This window comes from Nerophis ophidion, linkage group LG11 (genome assembly GCF_033978795.1).
Source record: "Nerophis ophidion isolate RoL-2023_Sa linkage group LG11, RoL_Noph_v1.0, whole genome shotgun sequence".
Classification (NCBI taxonomy): Eukaryota; Metazoa; Chordata; class Actinopteri; order Syngnathiformes; family Syngnathidae; genus Nerophis; species Nerophis ophidion.
Window position 1 is genome coordinate 27143525 of NC_084621.1, and position 17157 is coordinate 27160681.

The 17157-nt window shown below is 41.2% G+C and overlaps 1 protein-coding gene across 1 annotated transcript in view; it reads left to right on the top strand.

Moving 5' to 3' along the window:
• The window catches only part of mios (missing oocyte, meiosis regulator, homolog (Drosophila)), a 49331-nt gene extending 33921 nt beyond the window's left edge, over positions 1-15410 (top strand). Inside the window, exons 7-12 of the mRNA XM_061915486.1 lie at positions 3100-3165; positions 3246-3404; positions 6443-6595; positions 6997-7201; positions 7329-7458; positions 11715-15410. Coding sequence (XP_061771470.1) covers positions 3100-3165; positions 3246-3404; positions 6443-6595; positions 6997-7201; positions 7329-7458; positions 11715-11805 — 804 coding nt within the window. The 3' untranslated portion in view covers positions 11806-15410. The remainder of the gene's footprint in view (positions 1-3099; positions 3166-3245; positions 3405-6442; positions 6596-6996; positions 7202-7328; positions 7459-11714) is intronic.
• Positions 15411-17157: the final 1747 nt, after the last annotated feature.

The window sequence follows — 17157 nt, forward strand, 5'->3', positions numbered from 1 at the left end:
AACATATTTAATGTTCAAACTGATAAACATTTTTTTTTTGTGCAAGTAATTATTAACTTTAAAATTTGATGCCAGCAACTTGTGACGGAGAAGTTGGGAAAGGTGTCAATAAATACTGATAAAGTTGACGAATGCTCATCAAACACTTATATGGAACATCCCACAGGTGTGCAGGCTAATTGGGAACAGTTGGGTGCCATGATTGGGTATAAAAGTAGCTTCCATGAAATGGTAAGTATTTCACAAACAAGGATGGGGCGAGGGTTACCACTTTGTAAGCAGATTGTCGAACAGTTTTAGAACAACATTTGTCAACGAGCTATTGCAAGGAATTTAGGGATTTTACCAGCTACGGTCCATAAAATCATCAAAAAGTTCAGAGAATCTGGAGAAATCACTGCACGTAAGCAATGATACGGACCTTTAATCCCTCAGGCGGTACAGCATCAAAAACCGACATTAGTGTGTAAAGGATATCACCACAGGGGCTCAGGAACACTTCATATAACCACTGTCAGTAACTACAGTTGGTCGCTACATCTGTGTGTGCAAATTAAAACTCTACTATGCAAAGCCAAACCCATTTATCAACAACACCCTGAAACACCCCCGGCTTGGCTGGCCCCGAGCTCACCTAAAATGGACTGATGCAAAGTGGAAAGGTGTTCTGTGATCTGATGAGTCCACATTTCAAATTATATTTGGAAACAGAGGACGTGGTGTCCTCCAGAACAAAGAGGAAAATAATACGGATTGCTATAGGCGCAAAGTTCAAAAGCCAGCATTTGTGATGGTATGGGGGTGTATTAGTCCCCAAGGCATGGGTAACTTACACATCTGTGAAGGCACCATTAATGCTGAAAAGTCCATACAGGTTTTGGAGCAACAAATGTTGTCATCCAAGCAATGTTATCATGGACGCCCCTGCTTATTTCAGCAAGGCAATGCCAAGCCATGTGTTACAACAGCATGGCTTCGTAGTAAAAGAGTGCGGGTACTTTCCTGGCCCGCTTGCAGTCCAGACCTGTCTCCCGTCGAAAATGTGTGGCGCATTATGTAGCGTAAAATACGACAGCGGAGACCCCGGACTGTTGAACGCCTGAAGCTCTACGTAAAACAAGAATGGGAAAGAATTCCGCTTTCAAAGCTTGAACAATTAGCTTCCTCAGTTCCCAAACGTTTATTGAGTGTTGTTAAAAGAAAAGGTGATGTAACACAGTGGTGAACATGCCCTTTCCCAACTACTTTGGCATGTCTTGCAGCCATGAAATTCTAAGTTAATTATTATTTGCAAAAAAAAAAAATTTATGAGTTGGCAACACTAAATTGGCCCTAGTGTGTGAATGTGAGTGTGAATGTTGTCTGTCTATCTGTGTTGGCCCTGCGATGAGATGGCGACTTGTCCAGGGTGTACCCCGCCCTCCGCCCTATTGTAGCTGAGATAGGCGCCAGCGCCCCCCGCGACCCCGAAAGGGAATAAGCGGTAGAAAATGGATGGATGGATGGAGTTTGAACATCAAATATGTTGTCTTTGTAGTGCATTTAATTGAATATGGGAATATCATTGTATTCTGTTTACATTTACTGTACATCCAATAAAATTCCCCAACTCATATGGAAATGGGGTTTGTAATATCGGAAATTATCGATATTGGTTTGAAAAGGTAAATGTTATGACTTTTTAAAACGCAGCTGTACGGAGTGGTACACGGACGTAGGGAGAAGTACAGAGCAGTTGCGTCTCCCAGTCATACTTGCCAACCCTCCCGATTTTCCCGGCAGACTCCTGAATTTCAGTGCCCCTCCCCAAAATCTCCCGGGGCAACCATTCTCCCAAATTTCTCCCGAGTTCCACCCAAACAACAATATTGGGGGCGTGCTTCAACGGCACTGCCTTTGCGTGCCGGCCCAATCACACAATATCTACGGCTTTTCACACACACAAGTGAATGCAAGCAATGCAACAGCCATACAGGTCACACTGAGGATGGCCGTATAAACAACTTTAACACTGTTACAAATATGCGCCACACTGTGAACCCACACCAAACAAGAATGACCAACACATTTCGGGAGAACATTCGCACCGTAACACAACATAAACACAACAGAACAAATACCCAGAACCACTTGCAGCACTAACTCTTCCGGGACGCCACAATAAACACCACCCCAGTCCACCACCTAACCACCCCACCGATAATTTTGAAATTGATACCAATCATTTCCGATATTACATTTTAAAGCATTTATCGGCCGATAATGCCGAGAGATGTCGATATTATCAGACATCTCTGAAATTTAGATTTATTAATGGTGCATGGACGATTTTTATAATGTCCACAAAATTAATTGAGCAGGTTGTGTTATGAGGTACCATGTCTTTTGACATTTTGTGTTGGTTGGATACATATTTTTTTGCACGATGATTCGGGAAGGTTATTTGCATCGGGTCATATAAATGAATGCTGCGCTTACTTCCATTCAGAGCATAATCAAAGGTAATTGATCCGAAAAACCCATGTTGTCCACTAAATGCTGACATAATAGCAGCATCAAAATGATCAGACTATTTAAACAAATGCAATCCCTCTGTGGCTAAGATTTCTTAAACTAATGACATCTCGCGGATCAAATTGAAGGTGGCGGCGGGCCGCACTTGGCCCCTGGGCTGTAGTTTGGACACCCCTGGCCTAGATAAATCAATAGAAGTCTTCACAAATATTAACTTGAATGTGAAGCATTAAATGGATTGCCTTGCCTCGACCTTTTTACATCGTCAAATCACATATCTAAGTCAAATTCACTCTTGATACGTCTCATCTTTGCTGTGAAAAAGGGCGTACGAAAGCTTAATACATGAGGCCCCAAATGTGTATAAGCTGTGTAAAGAAGCAGAGTTAGGACACCATCCACTATAACAAGCTACATTCACCCATTCTCACAGTTATGCATTACTAAGCAAATGTGTGCAGTTACTGCCAAATCTATTGTGGTCCAAACTTAAAATAAATATGCTATTGATATATATAATGCATGAGAAACACTGACTATATTTGGAATGCAATCAAAAGCTGACTTTTACTTCCTGACTTTCAGTATGAGAGCAGCGTGGCGGTGCGTGACCGCGCTGCCTTCGCCTCCATGTTCCTCAGCGATGCTCAGGTGACATCATCGTTGCATTTCATCAAGACAGGCACACTTAGTGGACCCCATGTCATTGTGAATCTTTCTGGGGGTCGCAGCTTCCTCGCTATGTTGACAAGCTGACCAGTGAGATGAAGGATGCGGGAAACCTGGAGGGTATCCTGCTGACGGGGCTGACCAAGGACGGCGTGGACCTCATGGAGAGTTACGTGGACCGAACGGGAGATGTCCAGACTGCTAGCTTTTGCATGCTCAAGGTACAAAAATACACATGCAATGCAGTTATATGGCAACTACTCACAGAGAAGGTAATTAAATGAATTAAAGTGGGCAAACGGCTACTCATTTAGAATTTACGTTTGAGTCTCTATAAGTCAATCAATCAATCAATGTTTACTTATATAGCCCTAAATCACTAGTGTCTCAAAGGGCTAGTGCTTAATAACACTAGAAAAAGTTGCTCGATTTTTTTTTTGCTCATCGCTTTTTTTGAAAAGCAGAATCTAGAGGGTTGTAAATACCCTGACAGATGTAATAAACATTGATCCCTGCTGCTACATCTTCTTATTCTCCGGAGGTCCAGGTGCATACGGTATAACGTGTGAAGCAGGTCTACAATGACATCTATTCTGAGGAGTTGTAATCATATAAAAATTTTATATCACAGTTATTACAGATATTATTACTATCACGGTATCGTAGATTGTGCTCAAAAAAGTATTCATACACACACTGAAATCTTTGAACCAGATTTTATTTAAAAAAAATAAAACAAAATAGATTGACACACAATATACTTAATTGGTAGAAGACATATTAAATATTATTCTCAGTCAATCAAAGTTTGTTTATATAGCATCTAATCACAGGTGTCTTGAAGGACTGCACAAACCACAATGACATATTTCATGATCATGAGAGTCCAGTCCATTGGCGGCAAGCAGAGGGTTGTAGGAGGTCCCCATCAAGGTCATGGAGGAGTGGTCCACACTAGGTCATAACTTAAAACAGCTAACATGTCCTCCAGACTGGTACCTTTCCAGGGATTATCTGTGGCCATCTGGTAACCTCTCCTGGAAGAAGAGGGGGGCAAAAAAAGAGAGAAGCGGCAGGTCAACTGGTCTAAAACAGGGTATTTAAAAGCTATAGTATATAGTTGTGTTTTAAGATGAGAGTTAAATTATTTTACCGAGGTGACACCTCTAACAGTTGCATTCCAGAATACTAGAGCCCGACTACAAAAGACTCTAGAGCCTGCAGACTTTTTTGGGCTCTGGGAATCACTAGTAAGCCAACATTCTTGGAATGTAGGGTACAAAACTATCAGCAAGATAAGATGGTGCTAAAGCGTTTAATATTGTACATAAATAATAAAACCTTTTAAAGTCTCATCTTAAGGGAACCAGGAGCCAGTGCAGGTGCGCCAGTATAGGCGTAATATGATCAAACTTTCTTGTCCTAATCAAAAGTCTAGCAGCTGCATTTTGAAGCAACTTTAACCTTTAACTTATGAGGAGACCCGAAAATAATATGTAATAAAAAAAAAATAATAATAATAGTATTGGATTAAATTTTATATTGCGCTTTTCTATTATTATATTCTTAACACGCTCACAGAGAAGTGGGAACCCAACATTCATTCACACCTGGTGGTGGTAAGCTACGTATGTAGCCATAGCTGTCCTGGGGTAGACTGACGGAAGCAAGGCTCCCAGTTTGCGCCTCCGGCCCCTTCGACCACCACCTATCATTCATTCATCATTCATTCACCAGTGTGAACGGCACCGGGGGAAAGGGTGAAGTGTCCTGCCCAAGGACACAACGGCAGCGATTTGGATGTCAAGAGGTCGGGAGCGAACCTGCTACCCTCACGTTTCTGGCACGGCCTCTCTACCCACTATGCCATACCGCCCTATACTGCCCATATGTTATATTAATCAAGATGAAATGGAACGAACGCATGAATAATGATCTCAGCGTCGCTGATGGACAATAATTGGACGGATTTTAGCGATATTAAGGAGATTTAAAAAAAGCTGTTTTCGTAACACTTAATGTGTGCAGCTTATTGGACGAGAGTGTTGGGTTGAAAATAATGCAGAAATTCTTCACCGAGTCGTTTTGTATAAGTATTTTATTATCGAATTTCAATGCGGTGTTCTTAAACGAGTGCCTGAGTCAGCAGGACCGATAATCAACTTTTCTGTTTTCATCGTGCAGGAAGTTGCCGGACATCCATCGTTTAATTTTATTATGACATGTCTCCAGATGACTATAATCTGGCGTGTTGGTTCTAGCTTCTTAAGAGCCATAATATTTGTATATGTTTATTTTCTTCCATTTTAATTTAGAGTGTTTTTAGTGCTAGTGTTTTTTTTGGGAGGGCGCATCACTTCCGGTTTATGTTCCTTTGAGTATAGCACAGTCTCTATATTTAATGTATCCCGGGCTCAGGATCTTTCTGTGCGGAGTTTGTATGTTCTCCCCGTGACTCCGTGGGTTCCCTCTGGGTACTCCGGTTACCTTGCACCTCCAAAAACATGCACCTGGGGATAGGATGATTGGCAACACTAAAATTGGCCCTAGTGTGTGAATGTGAGTGTGAATGTTGTCTGTCTATCTGTGTTGGCCCTGCGATGAGGTAGCTACTTGTCCAGGGTGTACCCCGCCTTCCGCCCGAATGCAGCTAAGATAGGCTCGAGCACCCCTCGCGATCCCGAAAGGGAAAAGCGGTAGAAAATGGATTGATGGATGGAAAAATTGATAGTTTATTTTCTCAGACAGCAATGTTTGTACAAGTTTATATTAGGGTATGTCATTTGTTAATGGGGAAATACATTATTTTTCTCGTATTCGTCTTACCATTTAAGCAAGCCAATTAGCTATGGCGAGCATGCTTCTCCAGTAAATTAGCAGTATCACTAGTCTGTTAATTTATCAAGATGTTATCTATCACAGTTTTACGATCATTTTATTCTAAAACGACAGTACTAACCGTCTGGATTTGTACCCCGGTTTATTATTATATTGTTTATAGTTACATCCCTGCTGTATTTATAGTCAGTCCTATTGTAATGTGTTTAAAAGAAAAATAGCGGAAAATCTCTGTGTGGTAGCTGAAATTTGAGAAAAATGTTTCCCTAAGATGAATATTGAAGATTTGGGGACAACTCAGGACTCAAGTCAAACCTTTCATTGATTAATTGATTGATTAAGAGCTGTGTGCCTCAATACTTTTGACTATGTGGTGTCTGTTTGCACATACTGTAATTTACACAACTGCCCCTCCCTTCAGAGTTCCCCAGGCGAGGTACTGAAGGACCCTAGAGTCCAGTGCTGGATCGAGAACTACCGTAACCTTCTGGACGCGTGGAGGTTCTGGCACAAGCGGGCCGAGTTCGACATCCATCGAGGCAAACTGGACCCCAGCTCCAAACCCCTTGCGCAGGTGAGTGCTGTTCTTGGAAGAGGGGGGTGTGATTCTGTCAATATTTTTTGATGGCAGCAGTACTGTAGCCCTTGACTTGATCCTTGTAACAAAACCCTGTAGTCAGCATGTTGAGTTTAACATAGCCAAGTCGGTCAGTTTGTCCCTTCCTTTTCTGTAATGTTTTATTTAAACATTTATTCAATCAAACCCCAAGATTGCCATAAAGGGGAAGTACGCCAATGCTGCTGTTATGGCAGCATGAGTAATCACAGTTAAAAACAGTTGGGATTACTGATGGATTATCTACTTCTTATCTTGCCTAAGAGTGAACCCCAGCCAGCTGGTCGGCACGTCGCTTTTTCCTTCCACGTTCCAGCGTCCCTTATCAAGCGACCTTTGTGTTTGCTCTGGCGCCGCAGGTGTTTGTGAGCTGCAACTTCTGCGGCAAGTCCATCTCGTACAGCTGCTCGGCCATGCCTCACCAGGGCCGCGGCTTCAGCCAGTACGGCGTCGGCGGCTCGCCCACCAAGTCAAAGGTCACCAGTTGCCCCGGCTGCAGGAAGCCGCTGCCACGCTGCGCTCTGTGCCTCATGAACATGGGGACACCTGTGTCCAACTGTCCAGGTAGTGTGAGCCGGCCCCAGCGGTTTAATGAGCACGAAGGACATGATGACAGAGTTCAACGGCCCGTCCACTTTTATAATAACAGTGTGGCTAACCGACGGTTAATATTGACTCTTTTACTTGGCAGGAACGGGGAAGTCGGACGAGAAGGTCGACTTGACAAGAGAGAACAAACTAGCTCAGTTTAACAACTGGTTCACCTGGTGTCATAACTGTCGCCACGGCGGCCATGCAGGTCACATGCTCAGCTGGTTCAGGTGGGACACCAGTGCTTTTTTTAAGTTTATGTAGAGCAGGGCTGTCAAACCCGTTTTGATCGAGGGACACATTGCATCCCTCATTGGGCCGCCTGTCACAGTGAATATACAGTATATGAATATCAACGTATAATAGCCTTGTTGCATGGATTGCATGCACAACTTATTTTCATTATTAGTATATGTTTTACAAACAAATTGATAGCAGATATTTGAAAGACAAATACATATAGCGAGAAAGTACTTCATTATTTCCAGCTTTACACGGGGCAAACTTAATGATGTGGCAGACAACATTTAATAATACATGAAGTGGCAGACCACATTATTATTGTTTTTATTATTTTTTTCAACCTTTATTGACCCAGGAAAGTCTAATCTAGATTAAGAATCTCTTTTTCAAAGGATTCCTGCACACACCAGTGCAGGTGCCACTGGGAGCAAGGTGGGTAAAGGGTCTTGCCCAAGACACAACAGCCGTGATTAGGATGGCGGAAGCTGGAATCGAACCTGCAACCCTCCAGTTGCTGGCATGGCCGCGCTATTGTCCGAGCCACGGCAATCCCAAATAAATGTGGTGGACCTCGTAAAATGAGGGGGTGGGCCACATAAACTAATCCAGCTGGTCGCATAAAAATTATATGGCGGTTCAAATTAAATGAGGCGCTGGACCACATAAAGTTATGTAGCGGACCACGTTAAATACATTTAGCCAGAAAGTGCTTTATTATTTCCAGCTTTACATGGGCCAAACTTAATGATGTTGCAGACAACATTTAATGAAATGGCGGGTCACAATAAATGATGTGGTGGACCAAATTATTATTATTATTTTCTTTATTGACCAAGGAAAGTCCCATTTAGATTAAGAATGTATTTTTCAAGGGAGTCCTGCACATTCATACACCAGTGCAGGTGCCACTGGGAGCAAGGTGGGTATAGGGTCTTGCCCAACGGCCGTGATTAGGATGGCGGAAGCTGGAATCGAACCTGCAACCCTCCAGTTCCTGGCACGGCCGCGCTATTGTCCGAGACACGGCAATCCCAAATAAATATGGTGGACCTCATAAAATTAGGTGGTGGGCCACATAAAGTAATCCGGCTGGTTGCATAAAAATGATATGGCAGGCCAGTTTTAATGATATGCTGGACCACATAAAATGAGGTGGCGGGCCATGTTAAATGATGTTGCGGGCCACTTTAATTATGTGGTGGGCCTCATAAAATGATGTAGCGGACCACATAAAATTATGTAGCGGACCACATAAAATGATGGAGTGGACCACATAAAATGACGTAGCGGAACACATTAACCGATATAGCGGATCACATTAAATGAAGTGGTGGGCCGCGTTAATTGATGTAGCGGACCGCGTTAAATGATACAGCGGACCATTTTAAATGACATAGCAGACCACATTACAGGTGCTGGTCATATTATTCGAATATCATGAAAAAGTTGATTTATTTCATTAATTCCATTTAGAAAGTCAAACTTGTAGAATGTATACATTCATTCCACACAGACTGATATATTTCAAGTGTTTTTTGCCAAAAAGGAGATGATTATTGCTGACAACCAATGAAAACCCTAAATTCAACATCTCAGAAAATTAGAATATGGTGAAAAGGTCAGATATTGAAGACACCTGGTGCCACTCTCTAATTAGCTAACTAAATCAAAACACCTGGAAAAGCCTTTAAATGGTCTCTCGTTTTGATTCTGTATGACACACAATCATGGGGAAGACTGCTGACTTGACAACTGTCTAAAAGATGACCATTGATACTTTAAAGAAGGAGGGCAAGACACAAAAGGTCATTGCCAAAGAGGTTGGATGTTCCCAGAGCTCTGTGTCCAAGCACATTAATAGAGAGGCGAAGGGAAGACAAAGATGTGGTAGAAAAAAGTGTACAAGCAAGGGGGATAACCGCGCCCTGGAGAGGATTGTCAAACAAAACCGATTCAAAAATGTGGGGGAGATCCACAAAGAGTGGACTGCAGCTGGAGTCAATGCTTCAAGAACCACCACGCACCGACGTATGCAAGATATGGGCTTCAGCTGTCGCATTCCTTGTGTAAAGCGACTCTTGAATAAGACATAACGTCAAAAGCGTCTCGCCTGGGCTCATGACAAAAAGGACTGGACTGCTGCTGAGTGGTCCAAAGTTATGTTTTCAGATGAAAGTAAATTTTGTATCTCCTTTGGAAATCAATGTCCCAGAGTCTGGAGGAAGACTGAGAGGCACAGAATCCACGTTGCCTGAAGTCCAGTGTCAAATTTCCACAATCGGTAATGGTCTGGGGTGCCATGTCATCTGCTGGTGTTGGTCCACTGTGTTTCCTGAGGTCTAGGGTCAATGCAGCAGTCTACCAGGAAGTTTAAGAACACTTTATGCTGCCTGCCGTGGACCAATTTTATGGAGGTGAAGATTTCATTTTCCAACATGACTTGGCACCTGCACACAGTGCCAAATCTACCAGTACCTGGTTTAAGGACCATGGTATCCCTGTTCTTGATTGGCCTGCAAAACTTGTGTTGTTTTATTCACACAATAATGAATGTGCGTTGACAGTAAATCAATAATGCGATACAAACTGTACATTGATTATTCTTAAGTATACATAAGTTTACGTCCTTTGACAGGATAGAATAACAATACAAAACCCAAAACCAGTGAAGTTGGCATGTGTGTAATTCGTAAATGAAAACAGAATACAATGATTTGCAAATCCTTTTCAACTTATATTAAATTGAATAGACTGCAATGACAAGATATTTAATGTTCGAACTGAGAAACATATTTTTTTGCACATAATCATTAACTTAGAATTTAATGGCAACAACACATTGCAAACAAGTTGGCACAGAGGCATTTTTTACCACTGTGTTACATGGCTTTTCCTTTTAACAACACTCAGTAAACATTTGAGAACTAAGGAGACCCATTTTTGAAGCTTTTGAGGTGGAATTCTTTCCCATTCTTGCTTGATGTACAGCTTAAGTTGTTCAACAGTCCGGGGTCTCCGTTGTCGTATTTTATGCTTCATATTGCGCCAAACATTTTCAATGGGAGTCAGGTCTGGATTGCAGGCAGGCGAGTCTAGTACCCGCACTCTTTTATTATGAAGCCACGCTGTTGTAACACGTGGCTTGGCATTGTCTTGCTGAAATAAGCAGGGGCGTCCATGTTATCGTTGGTTGGATGGCAACGTTGCTCCAAAACCTGTATGTACCTTTCAGCATTAATAGTTCTTTCACAGATGTGTAAGTTACCCATGCCTTGGGCACTAATACACCCCCATACCATACCAGAGGCTGGCTTTTGAACTTTGCGCCTATAACCATCCGGATGGTTATTTTCCTCTTTGTTCCGGAGGACACCAGGTCCACAGTTTCCAAATGTAATTTGAAATGTGGACTCAGAACACTTTTCCACTTTGCATCAGTCCATCTTAGATGAACTCCGGCCCAGCGAAGCCGGTGGCATTTCTGGGTGCTGTTGATAAATGGCTTTCGCTTTGCATAGTAGATTTTAACTCGCCCTTATATGTGTAGCAGTGGTTTTCTGAGGTGTTCCTAATATCTTTTTCACACTGATGTCGCTTTTTGATACAGTACCGCCTGAGGGATTGAAGGTCCTTAATGTCACCCGTACATGCATTGTTTTCTCCAGATTCTCTGAACCTTTTCATGATATTATGGACCGTAGATAGTGAAATCCCGAAGTTCCTTGCAATAGCTCGTTGAGAATGTTGTTCTTAAACTGTTCAACAATTTGCGCATGCATTTAATCACAAAGTGGTGACCCTCGCCCCATCCTTGTTTGTGAATGACTGAGCATTTCATGGAAGCTGCTTTTATACCGAATCATGACACCCACCTTTTTCCAATTAGCCTGTTTACTTGTGGGATGTTCCAAATAAGTGTTTGATGAGCATTCCTCAACTTTCTCAGTCTTTTTTGCCACTTGTGCCAGCTTTTTGAAACATGTTGCAGGCATCAAATTCCAAATGAGCTAATATTTGCAAAAAATAACAAAGTTTTCCAGTTCGTACGTTAAGAATCTTATTTTTGCAGTCTATTCAATTGAATATAGGTTTGAAAAGGATTTGCAAATCATTGTATTTTATTTTTATTTACGATTTACACAACCTGCCAACTTCACTGGGTATGGGGTTTGTAGTTACACACTTCACCTCGGCATCCGTATTGAATATAACATTTTCTGTGTTCTATCATCTCCTTTTGTAGAGACCACACAGAGTGCCCCGTGTCGGCGTGCACGTGCAAATGCATGCAGCTGGACACCACAGGGAACCTGGCACCCTCGGACAGCAGCTAAATACGACAGAACCTCCAGGAAGCCTGAGACGACGGGCGGTGCCGCGACCTCCCCTCAAGTGGGCTGCCTTTTGTTACTGTCTAGTTCTTGTCACGCTACGACAAGAGTCCGGTATCAAGAAGGGAAAGCGAGCGACTGAATCGCTAGGAGAAAACCCAACAAAATCCCTCTCAGGAGTTTTAACACAAGGCCGCGCTCTAGTCCGCGTCCGGCAGTCTAACCTCAATCTGGCTTTTTGTTTTTTATTGTCGTCCATAAGCAATAATCGCCACTCATACTTTTGAGTACCGTATTCTTCGGAGTATAAGTCGCACCTGCCGAAAATGCACAATAAAGAAAGAAAGAAAAAAAAAACATATATAAGTCGCACTGGAGTATAAGTCGCATTTTTGAGGGAAATTTATTTGATAAAACCCAACACCAAGAATAGACATTTGAAAGGCTATTTAAAAGAAATAAAGAATAGTGAACAATAGGCTGAATAAGTGTATGTTATATGACGCATAACCAACTGAGAAGGTGCCTGGTATGTTAACTTAACATATTATGGAACATGCTATTCGTTTACCAAACAATCTGTCACTCCTAATCGCTAAATCCGATGAAATCTTATACGTCTAGTCTCTTACGTGAATGAGCTAAATAATAATATTTAACATTTTACGGTAGCTTGTTAATAATTTCACACATAAGTAGCTCCTGAGTATAAGTCGCACCCCCAACCAAACTATGAAAAAAACTGCGACTTATAGTCTGAAAAATACGGTATTTAAAATGTGATCATAGGTGCCAAATACATCAGAGCTGCTCTTTTTTTTCTTAACATCCTATTTAATGAACTGTTTTTTTTGTTGTTATTTGAAAAGATTGTCATACCTCACAAAAACATAGCTCGGGCTGAAGGACGGTACCCAGGGTGACAGGGAGGGAATAGCGTACTTTTACAACTCCTGCCTGGCTCTCTTCGTGTTCCTTCTCTTTATCTGGCATTTTGAAGGGGTCGGGGTGGAAACGGAGGGGACAGGGAGGGCGCGCCTGCATTAAGCGGCCCACTCCAGGCCTGTGGCCCATGAAAAGAAGCTCCCCAGAAAACAGCAGCTGCTCGGCACTCTTGACAAGACCATCCAAATTGCCCCCCGCCCCCTTGCACCCATACAGAAGCTCAGCTGCCGGAACACTATTGACTCAAACAACGGGCGAGAGTACAGACAGAGGCTCCCTCCGACATACACCACCCTGCCCTCTCTTTCTTTCAGTCCCCCCCCAACACTATGCATACCAATCCTCGAGCCAAGGACGGGCACCGTCTGCTCGCGGGGAGGACTTAGCCGTATTGTAAATGTTTTTCCTTTCTTTCGCTGTCACCAACCCAAAAAGGCATTGTCAGAGCTAAATCACTTAGTCATGGAGGAGGTGTTTGGGCCACGAGCTACTGTACGGCTCTTTCACGGCCCTGCGTGGCCTTTAGTCCACTGTTACGGAGTACGGGCTGACAAATTGGCAAATTGTGTAGTGCCCCCGAAAAAAAAAAAAGGGAAATTCACCGTTTTGTTTTTGATTCTCTATGCCTTTTGAACAAATTTAGACAAATGGAATTATGACCCTCATGGCAGGTTCTCCCCCCCCGCGTATGCAGTCACACATTAAAGCTCAACCAACAGTTGAGTTTTCCATGATTACATAAGAAATAAAACGCCTTATAAAACAAAATTGCCAGTTAATTGTTGACTGATGAGTCAAGGTCCACTATTGCATGATTGTCTCCGCTGCTATTTTTCATTTGTTGTATCACTTCATCTTTCTCAATAAATAGTCCGTAATCATGAATGCAATCGGTTGAATGAGGAATTTGACAGGGTAGCTGAAGGCCAAAGAAAAAGAAAATGGCCTCAATGAAAGGGCATGAAAACTCAAAACAAACCTCGACTAGAAGAAACATGGTAGGCGCAGTTTTACAGTTGTAGATGAAGAATTTGGATTTGAAGCCTACCGTAATGACCTGGAATAGCAATGGCCTTTTTGACTTTGTGGCTAAAAAATATATATAATAATTGGATAGTAAGACTATGTGAAAGTTTGATTCCTACCATGACAATCTCATTAAAGTTTTGGAATCAATCAGAAATATCAAATAGCTAAATTGCTCTAAACATGGATGAGTGTGATGAAAGTGTTTCGCATTTTTTCCCATCATGCATTGCAGGGGATTTAAATAGGTTAAATTGTGAATGATGTGTTGTGATTGCATGTTTTTTTTTTTTTATATTTTCCACCAAGTTCAGTGAGCAGATCGTGTTGTGAGTGACCATGTGTGTTGATTTTTTGTGTTAAGTTATTTGCGCCACGAGTGGGAAAGGTTGTTAGGATTGGGTCATATAAGTGGATGCTGTGCTTAGGCCACCTCAAGAGTAAAATCCATTGTCAATAAACTTAACTCAAATTTGCAGCAATTAAACTTTTAGATATCTTAAATTTTTAGGTACTGTTTTGACTTTGCGGCCCAACTTTTCCACCACTTTAATATTATCACTGAATTAGTAATCTTATTCTGTATTTTAATAGTACTTACCGTTTAACAAGTTAACATCTGTTGATTATAAGATTTTAATATTTTTTTAAAATGTTTTAAGTTTTGTGCTCTTTTGGTCATATAAAACTTTTTAATAATAGTATTAGTAATCAATAACTATATCTAGATTACTTACCATTTAACAAGTTGCAAAGTTTTTAATGTTTTTTTAAATGTTTTTATTTTATTTTATGCCCTTTTGGTCATATAAAACTTTTTTATGGCAAAAACACACAATATGCAGTATTTCAGCCCCCCAAAAGTAATTGCTCCTTCAATATGAATTGTAGTGTGACGATTGCGCAGTCGGGCTCGGACACAGCGTGAAGGTAAGAAACAAAAGATTTATTGACAAATAAAACAGACTTTGTCAGAACAGAACTAGCATGGGAGCTAGAAAAAAACAAAAGCGCTAGCATGGGAGCTAGAGAAATAACAAATACTTAGCGTGGAAACTAGCTGGTGGCGAACAGAAATACGGGATCGGAATCAGAGTCGTCACTGTTGTGAAACACAAACTAGGAAGCAAGGCTGAATCAACGGAAAAGGCAGGCTTAAATAAGGACAGCAATCAGAAAACAGGTGCGCGTCAAAAGCAAGGGGCAGGTGGCACTAATGCGTAACTATGGTAACAGACCAAACAAGGAAGTACAACCAGGAACCGAAAGAGTCCAAAACAAACAGAAAACCAAAAAAGACTCAAAAACCTAAATCAAAATATGATACGGGCAGCGGATCACAACATATAGACCTATAATTCATAAAGGGATTAGTTTTTATGAATTATTAATTATTTTTTTTATCAATGACCGTTTCAAAGAAAAAAACATCTTTATGTTATTAGAGCAGTGATTCTCAAACTGTAGGAGGCGGGCTCTATCTAGTGGTACACCAAATAATCACTTGATTAAAGTACAGTGTTTTATTTTTCTATATTCAAACACAGTGTTACTGTTCAAACTGTGTGTAATGTTACAGTTGGCCATATATTTTAAATATACTCGTTAAATAAAACATCTGCCTTGTTTTTAATGAATGCTTAGGCCTACTTTATTTTAATGTTGGTTATTAAGGTTGTACGTGGATAGCCAAGTGATTTCTGAGGTGGTATTTGGTGAAAAAAGTATTAGAGTCAACATTGCAACGTTTTCTCATTACATTTAATCTGTATGCTCTTTTATTCCATCCGTCAATTTTCTACCCCTTGTACCTTTCGGGGTGGCGGGGGGGTGCTGGAGCCTATCTCAGCTACAATCAGGCGGAAGGCGGTCTACACCCTAGACAAGTCGCCACCTCATCACAGGGCCAACACATATTGACAGACAACATTCAATTATGATAAAATCAAAGCCATATACACAGTATTCAAGGTAATTTCCCACTGCGGCATCAAGAAAAACAAAACTTTACACATAGTAAGATTCCTCGCTGGTGTGATTGGCTAAATAAAAACTCCGCCTTGTTTTTAATGAATACTTAGCCCTACTGTATTTTAATGTTGGTTATTAAGGTGGTACTTGGATAGCCAAGTGTTTTCTGAGGTGGCACTTTGTGAAAGAATTTTGAGAACCCTTGTGTTAGAGTTAACATTGCAACTTTTTCTCCATCCATCCATCCATTTTCTACAGCTTATTCCCTTTGGTGTCGCGGGGGGCGTTGGAGCCTATCTCAGCTACAATCAGGCGGAAGGCAGGGTACACCCTGGACAAGTCGCCACCTCATCACAGGGCCAACACAGATATACAGACAACATTCACACTCACATTCACACACTAGGGCCAATTTAGTGTTGCCAATCAACCTATCCCCAGGTGCATGTCTTTGGAGTTGGGAGGAAGCCCACGCAGTCATGGGGAGAACATGCAAACTCCACGCAGAAAGATCCCGAGCGCAGGACCAAACCCAGGTCCTTCGTATTGTGAGGCAGACGCACTAACCCCTCTACCACCGTGCAACTTTTTCTCGTTACATTTAATCTGTATGCTCTTTTATTACATCTTTTTTTATGTTTTCCTTTTTTAATAGTCTTTTTAGAAAGTGCTGTGGTCCGCAAATGGCCCCCGTGCCGCACGTTAGACACCTATAGTTTAAATGAACGCAAGGTTCTTGTCAATAATGATGAAATCAAAGCCATATGTGGTTCTCAACCTTTTTTCAGTGATGTACCCCTTGTGAACATTTTTTAAATTCTAGTACCCCCTAATCAGAGCAAAGCATTTTTGATTGGGAAAAAAAGAGATAAAGAAGTAAAATACAGCACTATGTCATCAGTTTCTGATTTATTAAATTGTATAACAGTGCAAAATATTGCTCATTTGTAGAGGTCTTTCTTGAACTATTTGGAAAAAAAATATATAAAAAACTAAAAACTTGTTCAAAAATAAACAAGTGATTCAATTATAAATAAAGATTTAGACTTAGACTTAGACAAACTTTAATGATCCATGAGGGAAATTGTTCAACACAGTAGCTCAGTTACAATGATGGAAAGTGTAAGGATGGAAAGGACAATGGAGGTATAAATAGACTAGATATAGCAATGTAAAATATAACATATCTGCGAATATGTACAATATACTTAATATGTGTACAGTATATTATATATACATATGTATGTCTATAACATATAGAATATATACCAATTACTATGTACAATATTACAGTATATGTGGCATATCTACACATAGAAGTAATCATAAACTTAAAGCGCCTCTTTGGGGATTGTAATAGAGATCCATCTGGATTTATCAACTTAATTCTAAACATTTCTTCACAAAAAAATA